The 9,234-nt window shown below is 37.0% G+C and overlaps 1 protein-coding gene across 1 annotated transcript; it reads right to left on the reverse strand.

Moving 5' to 3' along the window:
- Positions 1–803: 803 nt before the first annotated feature.
- LOC111146178 (olfactory receptor 13C4-like) lies at positions 804–1,847 on the reverse strand. The gene is given in 3 exon segments (XM_022501610.1): positions 804–1,765; positions 1,768–1,796; positions 1,798–1,847. Coding segments are annotated over 3 exon segments (1,041 nt in total).
- Between the last annotated feature and the right edge of the window lie 7,387 nt (positions 1,848–9,234).

A 9,234-nucleotide genomic window follows, 5' to 3' on the forward strand; every position in this document is an offset into this window, starting at 1 on the left:
GAAATCCCTCTCATGATTCACTGAGCTTGCCACATGATGTAAAAGTCTCCCTTGATTCTATCGTTCCTTTTCTTGATGTTTTCTTTTATATAGATACATGGAGAGAAGGTGCAAGGAAGAGTGGTGATTAATATTATTAAGAAGACTTAAGGGAGGGGTGGCTATAAGTCATAGTTGTTGTTGTTGTTGTTTTTTTAAAGAGGTGCTAGCTAGTGTCTTTTATCTTCAATTTGGAATCTTCACTTCAATTCCTACATTCTGAATCAATAGGAAAAGTCAAGCTCAACATCATCTACAAGAGAACCACTATGAACTTGGCACTACGCCAGGTGCTTTGCACAACTTACTGAATCTTGATAATAACACTGAGAGCAGTGTTTAATCACTCCCTTTTTGCAAATAAGGAAACTGCAGTTTAGAAAGAATAAATAACTTTCCCAATATTAATTTAAGTAGTTTGTGATACAGCAGAATTTATACTCCTGCTTCTCTATTCCCAAAACTTATATGTGATGTTTTCTACTCTGTTGCCACACAGGACACCAGAAACACTCATTTCAGATATCACCACGGATGAGATTTTAATGGAATCCATTGTCTGTGAGATATGAATCAGAACCTATTACAATATGAGTTTATGGCAGACTATTATTCTTAGTAATTATAGCTAAGCTGGGCCAGTGAAAGCAAAGAATAAAAACCTCTCTTTATAAACTTTGCTTTCCCCAAGAAGGTCCTCAATGGTGGCCCAATGATGCCATTTGAATTCTTTATACACTAAAGACTCATATTTCCCTTTGGTCTTATGGCTTAACAGCTTTCCAATTTAGCAAATATTTCACAGCAGCTTTAACATCCTTATTTCTCAAGCTATAGATTATAGGATTTAGCATGGGGGTCACTACCCCATAAAACATGGAAATAAGCCCTTCTGTAGCTTGCAAATTGTCATTCCCAAGGTGGTCTTGAGACTTGGGCTTAGCATACATGAAGAAGATGGTACCGTAAAATATGATCACTACAGTCAGATGTGCTGAGCAAGTGGAAAAGGCTTTGCGTTTCCCTGTGGCTGAGTTCATTCTCAAGATGGTGTAGAGGATGAACATATAGGAGAAAAAAATGACCAGCAGTGGAAGAACCAGGAATGCCATATTTGATACTGCTAGGGTAACAATATTGAGGGATATATCAGCACAAGCTAGCTTAAGGACAGCTAATATCTCGCATAAGAAATGATTGATAATATTATTCCCACAGAAAGGCAATCGCATGGCAAGAGATGTTTGTACAATTGAGTTGATACCACCAGAGAGCCATGACACAGAAGCCATTAGTACATACACCACCTTGCTCATGATGACAGGGTATCTCAGAGGGTTACAGATGGCTACATAGCGATCAAAAGCCATCATGCCCAGGAGGAAACACTCTGTCGACCCCATTGCGAATCCAACAAACATCTGTACTGTGCATCCGGAGAAGGAAATGTTCCTATTCTTTGAAATTAAGCTCACCAAAGTTGAGGGAACAGAGGAGGATGTATAGCAGATGTCCAGGAAAGAGAGGTTGCCCAGGAAGAAGTACATGGGGGTGTGAAGACGGGAATCAAAGATGCTTGCTATGATCAGAACACCGTTGCCAATCAGAATCACTACATACATTACTAGAATTAGAGAAAAAAAAATGTTCTCAAGTTTTGGGTAACCGGAGAGTCCCAGAAGAATGAATTCTTTCACAAATGTCTTGTTTATCCTATCCATATCCCAGCTTTCAGGATATCAAAGGAAGACCTAACAAATTATTTTCACTGCCAAGCAACAAATTTAACAAATGCTTTGCATAAACATTATTCTGGGGTAAAATAGAATGTTTTCTTTGAAGCTCTGTCATCTGCTTCTGACATATGTTGTTATCCTCAATGATGTTTATGCCTAGAATACAATACTGAGATATTGAGAGTTTCTAGGCCCTGTGTCTAATGCATGAATATCTACCCAGGACCAAAAGCAAGTTCAGAAGCAACTTCCCTACTGCTAAAGACACTCTAAGTAGAGTTTTCTAAAAGCCCCAGAATATTACAGACTTCATTTTAATCAGATCCAGTGAGAGAGTGATGGGGAAGGAAAAAGACAACTCAATAAGGACTGGGATTCTGATTCAGTGTTTAAGAGAAATGTTCAAAACTGTAAAACAAATTGTATTTGTATGCATATGTGTCTGCCTCACATTCTTTTCAGTTAGATTGTGTGCTTTTATGGGGCAGACATTTGATCATAGTAAACTGAATCATTACACAGCAATTTAACATCTGCTCAAAGGTAAAGTTAGTTGAACTCACAATCATGGCCCACTCTTAACTATTTTGCTTTTTCCTATACTAAGACCAGTGTACAGACCAGCTGTGCATGAATCTGATGGAGAATCTTTGAAGAACAATAATCTCTCTTCATTTGTTTTATTCTCTGGCTTCAGAGTTGTCCTTCATAATTTATTTACTTAGGTGAACCTGAGAAAACAGTAATAATGCTTAAATATATTTGTGTACACATGTATAACACTTTATACTTTATTTTTAAAAAAACAAATTAATCTTCTCATTATCCTTATTTTTTTTTTTCAAATGTGAATGATAGGATGTGGCCAAAGTTATCTAGCCCATAATTAAAAAGCAGAGCTTGAAGCTCAGATCTTTGCCAATGAACTGCACCTGTTGAGGCTACAACACAAGTCAGTATACCTTGTTTTCCCACTGACTAGTATCCAGAAATTTTGGCCGTGGTGGAATAATACAGAATCAACTATTTCAGTCTCCCAAATTTTTCATATGTATATAAATTACCTGGGGATCCTGTTAAAATGCAGATTCTCTTTTAGTAGGTCTTTGACAAAGCCTGTGATTCTGCAATTTTTTTTTCTTTCTTTCTTTTTTTTTACAATTTTACTTTTAAGTAATGTCTGCTCCCAATGTGGGGCTCAAACTGACAACACCGAGATCGAGAGTCGCACACTTTACCGACTGAGCCAGCTAAGCGTCCCTGTGATTCTGCGTTTCTAATGAGCTTCAAGTGTATGTCAAAGTAGTTGGCCTGGGGGCCTCATTTTGAGCAAAGCTTTAGTTCACTTATAGTGAGATGGCAGACCCAGATGTTTGTGATCCAAATAGATTTCCTTTTGTTTTATTATATGGACTAGCTTAACAACCTAGAAAATGACCAGAAGCATACTTCTTTTGTATTTCCCAGTGAACAAATTCCAGAGCCATATTTCACTGTTCAGTACAATTCAGAAAATAATACTATTGAAAGACAAATTTCATAAAAATAAATGTGAATTTTTACTGGTCTACTACAATATCTGTAGGATATTACGGACAGCCTAACTCATTTCTGTTCCAAGCTGAGTAAAGACAGGACAAATATAACAAATATCTATAATCAAAAAGTCCACAATTCAATAAGGAAAACATTAAAACTACATATGGAACAATTAGATACAGACTTTAATCACTTTGTGTGACCAGACTGAATATTATAAGTGTTCATAGAAAGAGGAGGCTAATAAGAAATAAAGTCAAGGGAGAATTTTGGAAGAATTTCAGACAGGTTGGACCTGTAAACATTGAAGTGTCAAGGCAGGTTTGGAAGACAAGAAGGGGAAAGAGTATCCCAGAAGGGAGAATATGTTGAGCAAAGTTTAGTAGTAAGTGTATTGGCAGTATTTCCTATACAGACAAGGCAGTTTCTGTGGGGAAACAATGGGAAGCACATCTGAAAGGGTAAATGAACCAAGCATATAGAAAGGTCCAAAAGTGAGGCAGATAAATTGATATTTCTTTTTGTGGTGAAGGGGCCCATCATTAGAAGCACCAAGCACAAGATGAGCATTTAGACCAGATGATTTTAGCTACCCTCCAAACTTAACATTATACACTTTAATTTTATCAGGTTCTTGAGCAGATACGTGATATGAGGAATTAAAATGTTTAGATTAATTAGGTTATCATTAATTACAGACTGGTACACACACAAACACAATTATCTTTTCATAATCACCACCAATTTTCAGGGTAACCAAAATTTCAAGCTTAAGGCTCATATAGGCTAACAGTTTTGAGAATGTCAACATAAGCTCACTACCCTACTCTAACACTGTTGTGTGATGATAGGTGGGAAGATTTCTCTACAGTGTATAATGTCTTAGAGTCAGAAGCCAAACTCAACAGAGGTAGCCTCCCTTCAGAAAAAAATCAGCTGAAGAATACAAAATAGAAAATTTCAACTTGAATGAGAGAAGCAAATGAGAGAATATTAAGTCTCCAAATTAGAGATGAGAAAATAGAGCCTCAAAGCAATTTTGAAGTCTATTTATTCAGCTAATGGTCAGAAGTACCTAAAAGAAAGAAAAAACACCTATAATTTATTTAAATTTAAAAAACCTTTTCATTTATCCAAACAGCTATTGCAGGATCTTATGTGCTAGATACTTCTAGTGCTTGAAATTAGTTCACGTCATTGAGGTCACATGACTAATAAGGGACAGAGACAAAATCCAAAGCCCATTTTCTTTCCAGTATTCCTGTATACAACAAGTAGCATTAAAATCTGTATGGGGGGTGGCGCCTGGGTGGCTCAGTTGGTTGGGCAACTGCCTTCAGCTCAAGTCATGATTCTGGAGTCCTGGGATCGAGTCCCACATCGGGCTCCCTGCTCAGCAGGGAGTCTGCTTCTCCCACTGACCTCTCTTCTCTCATGCTCTCTCTCATGCTCTCTCTCATGCTCTCTCTCTCTCAAATAATTAAATAAAATCTTTTAAAAAAAATCTGTATGGGGGGAGCCTGGGTGGCTCCCTCAATAGTTCAAGAGTTGGTTGAGTGTCCAACTATTGATTTTGGTTCAGGCCATGATCTCAGGGTCCTGGGATTGAGCCTTGCACTGGGCTCTGCACTCAGTGGGGTCTGCTTGAGGATTCTCTCTGTCTCCCTTTGCCCCTCCCCCTTGCTCAATCATGTTCTGTCTCTCTCTCTCTTGCTCTCTTTCTAAAAATAAATCAGTACACTACAGACAAAGGGCTGATATCCAAGACCTATAAAAAATTCCCCAAACTCAACACTCAAAACACAGATAATCACATCAAAAAATGGGCAGAAGACATGAGCAGACACTTCTCCAAAGAAGACACACAAATGGCCAACAGACACATGCAAAAATGTTCATCATCATTAGCCATCAGGGAGATTCAAATCAAAACTACTTGAGATACCACCTTACATCAGTTAGAATGGCCAAAATTAACAAAACAGTAAGCAATAAGTGTTGGAGAGAATGTGGAGAAAGGGGAACCCTCTTACACTGTTGGTGGGAATGCAAGTTGGTGCAGCTACTTTGGAAAACAGTGAGAAGATTCCTTAAGAAATTAAAAATAGAGCTACCCAATAACCCTGCAATTACACTACTGGTATTTACCCCAAAGATGCAGATGTAGTGAAAAGAAGGGCCATATGTAACCCAGTGTTCATAGCAGCAATGGCTACAATCACCAAACTGTGGAAAGAGCCAAGATGCCCTTCAACAGATGAATGGACAAAGAACATATGGTCCATATATACAATAGAATATTATGCCTCCATCAGAAAGGATGAAAACCCAACTTTTATATCAACATGGATGGGACTGGAGGAGATTATGCTGAGTGAAGTAATTCAAGCAGAGAGAGTCAATTATCATATGGTTTCACTTACTTGTGGAGCATAAGGAATAACATGGAGGACATTAGGAAAAGGAAAGGAAAAGTGAGTTCAGGGAAATCAGAAGGCGAGATGAACCATGAGAAACTATGGACTCTGAGAAACAAACTGAGGGTTTTGGAGGGGATGGGGGTGGGGAGGTAGGTGAGCCTGGTGGTGGGTATTAAGGAGGGCATGTATTGCATGGAGTACTAGGTGTGGTGCATAAACAATGAATCTTGGAACACTGAAAAAATAAAATTAAACTTAAAAAAATATAGCAAAAAAAGAAAAACAACAAATTAAATGTCCTTACTAGTAAAAAAAAATCAATCAATCAATCAGTAACTCTTTTAAAAAAATCTATATAGAAAACATGTGTCAACAACAGAAGATGGCCAGTAAGAAAATGGCCAGTATCTGTGGATATATTGAAGTCACAGAAGCGAAACTTGACTGTATGCAGTTAACAATATACAAGGAAAATGGCTCACTTTTGAGGACTTAGTACTTCTTTTTTTTTTAATATTTTATTTATTTATTTGACAGAGAGAGAGAGATCACAAGTAGGCAGAGAGGCAGGCAGAGAGAGAGGGGGAAGCAGGCCACCTCCCGAGCAGAGAGCCCAACGCGGGGCTCGATCCCAGGATCCTGGGATCATGACCTGAGAAGAAGGCAGAGGCCTAACCCACTGAGCCACCCAGGTGCCCCAAGGACTTAGTACTTCTTATCATGGAGGAAGATTCACAACTATGGAATTGAATCATATGCCTGGAATACTCTATTTCTCTGAAATGATTCTATACTCACTGTACACTACTTCTTAGGAAAATCAAAGTTCTCCCAAAATGGGCTCAGAAACTAGTCAAGGAGTACCTTAGACAAGTGACATGAGCCATCTCTTTGGCCCAGGCATGAACACAAAAGGAAGAAGATAGTAAAAGACTGATTTACCAGGAAACGTGGTGATGTTCCAGATCCAGCTCATTTGAAGTCTAGGCCTCTGAGAGCCTGTTGGCTTCTCTTTCCAAAAAAAAAAAAGTAGTGAAAACATATCTTAAACCACTTCTGCTACATGCTTTAAGTCTTCCCCTCCTAGACATAAATTCCCTCACCAATTCAAATCCACCTTGAGCCAGACCTGTTTTGCTGCCTTTACTCTTCTCCCAGAAATATAAATCGTTTATTTTGTATATTGTAAGAAAAAAAGAGACACTGGAATTCACACAAAAAGAAAAAAAAGTAGAAACAGCTATATCCCTCAAGATATCCATTGCCAGGTTATTTCAAACAGCGTAAAATTGGGATCAACAAAAATTCCAAAGGAAGAGGATCTGTAATAAAATTATAGCATATTTGGAAAGACATTCTAAAGAAAAACAATACAAAGAAATACCTAGATACAATATTTAGAAGTCAATACATAAAAATGTATATTTTTGTTATTTTGAACATAATTATATAAAATATATGCAGAAAGAAAGAACTACTATCTATTTTGTTAAAATGATAAGATTGTGGTTTGCTTTCTCTATTTTCCAAATATTTTTAATACTAAAATAAAAACAATTACTCCATCCTTAAAAAATAATAATAATAACAAAGACATAAGGAAGAAACTTGTGTGTCTTGCTCATCACAACTCACAGATGGCCTAACAAAGGGGCTGCACATTATGAATGGGTTTTGATTAAATAGATAAAGGCTTACTTTCTACACTCTTAAGAAATTTCTCTGTAAAGTGTTTGTGGATTCATATTCAAGAGCATTTCAACATGTCCAAATGGTTCATTTGCAGCAGGCTCTAAGTTTTAAAAAGTATTATCTTTAAGTCACCACTAAGATGCCATCTTACATAGAAATTTACCAATTTATGTAGTGAAAGTGCAGCAGGACTGCCTAATATTCACTTGAACAGATATAGCATGAGATTATTCCAGTTACAAAGTGCTTGGAACTTAGACGCAAAAGCTCTAGGTTTGAGGTTCTTCTAATACGTAGTCTCAGTTTTCTCATTTGTGAAATAGTGATAACTGCCTTGCTTTTGTCTCACAGGTCTGTTTTCAGAAAAACTTAGGTGGCATATAGAAACTGCTTTATGGATTAACAGGTAGTATAGAAATAATAATAAATCATAGCTATTCAGTTATAATAAATTAGTAGCTCTATGGCCTCATGCTGTTCACCTTTTAAATCTACATTTAATAACAGCTTTAACTTATGGGTTGCCTGGGTGGCTCAATTGGTTAAGTGTCTGCCTTTGTCTTAGGTCATTATCCTGGGGTCCTGGGATTGAGCCCTGCATCGGTCTCTCTGCTCAGCAGGGAGTCTGCCTCTCCCTCTCCATCTGCCTCTCCCCCAGTTCATGCTCTTTCTCTTTCTCTCAAATAAATAAATAAATAAATAAATAAAATATTTTTTAAAATAATAGCTTTAACTATAGATTGGAAAGATACAGTGTCATAGTATTTAAGACTCACCTGTATACTGATAAATTATTTCTACCCCCTAGAAGATCCAGTTACTTTCTTCTTAGTGTTTATGTCAGCATTCTGAATTAAGGTCAGGTTCAACAAGCAATGCCAGATTCCACAGATGTGGAAGAGTAAATATTTGTTATGCAACATTTGTTGTAATTGTTCCCCAATTCCCAAAACAATTTAAAGTTGAATGAAAGATCTGTGGAATGGAGAAACTTCTGGTACATTAGGGACAGTGTCCCACAGACCCAATTAAGAATGGTGCAGGGAATAAACTGTGATTGAACCACAGTTCAAAAATGAAATGACATTCTCCTACTCATGTAACTCTTGGAAACGGGCAAATATTCACAAAAATTAACTTTATGAAGTGTGAGCCCTTTTTAGTTTAAAATAGCAAAGTCAAAAAATAAAATAAAATAAAATATCAAAGTCAACTCAAAGTAAGATCTTAATTCAAGTGATAATTACCAAAATGGAAAGCTAGAATTGAGAAATGATTTAGATATTATGAATGACCTAAACCAGATATTTGTTGTGAATTAAATGTATTGTCATTATTTTGGGGGGAATGAAAAACACAGGCAAGCAATAAAATTAATAAACTAATAGGACAAAAGTGAATTCATATGTTTAAGACCAAAAAAAGTTTTTAAAACTCCAGAACAGATAGTTTAGAGCATGAACTCAGATAAGTAGATAGCACATTACTGATTCAAAGTGTTTCAGAAAGTCTTTTGAGCTATATTATAGATGTTAACACTTAGATTCCAACTAATTTTCCAACAGATGTTACATTTCACTGTAGAATCTAGAGGGCCATTTTGAGAAGCCAGACCCATGCCCAAGTAGGGAACTGAAAAACCATGGACTGTGGTCCCAGCAGCAACTGACTCTGAAATAGCCTATCACCTTGTAAACTTGGCTACAGCCCTATTTGGCCTTAATCCTGCCACCAAACCAAATTCAAAAGCACATTAAAAGGATCATACACAATGATCAAGTAGGATTTATCCATATGATATGAAGATG

Source organism: Enhydra lutris, unplaced genomic scaffold, assembly GCF_002288905.1.
Source record: "Enhydra lutris kenyoni isolate GAN:26980312 unplaced genomic scaffold, ASM228890v2 scaffoldscaffold13, whole genome shotgun sequence".
NCBI lineage: Eukaryota > Metazoa > Chordata > Mammalia > Carnivora > Mustelidae > Enhydra > Enhydra lutris.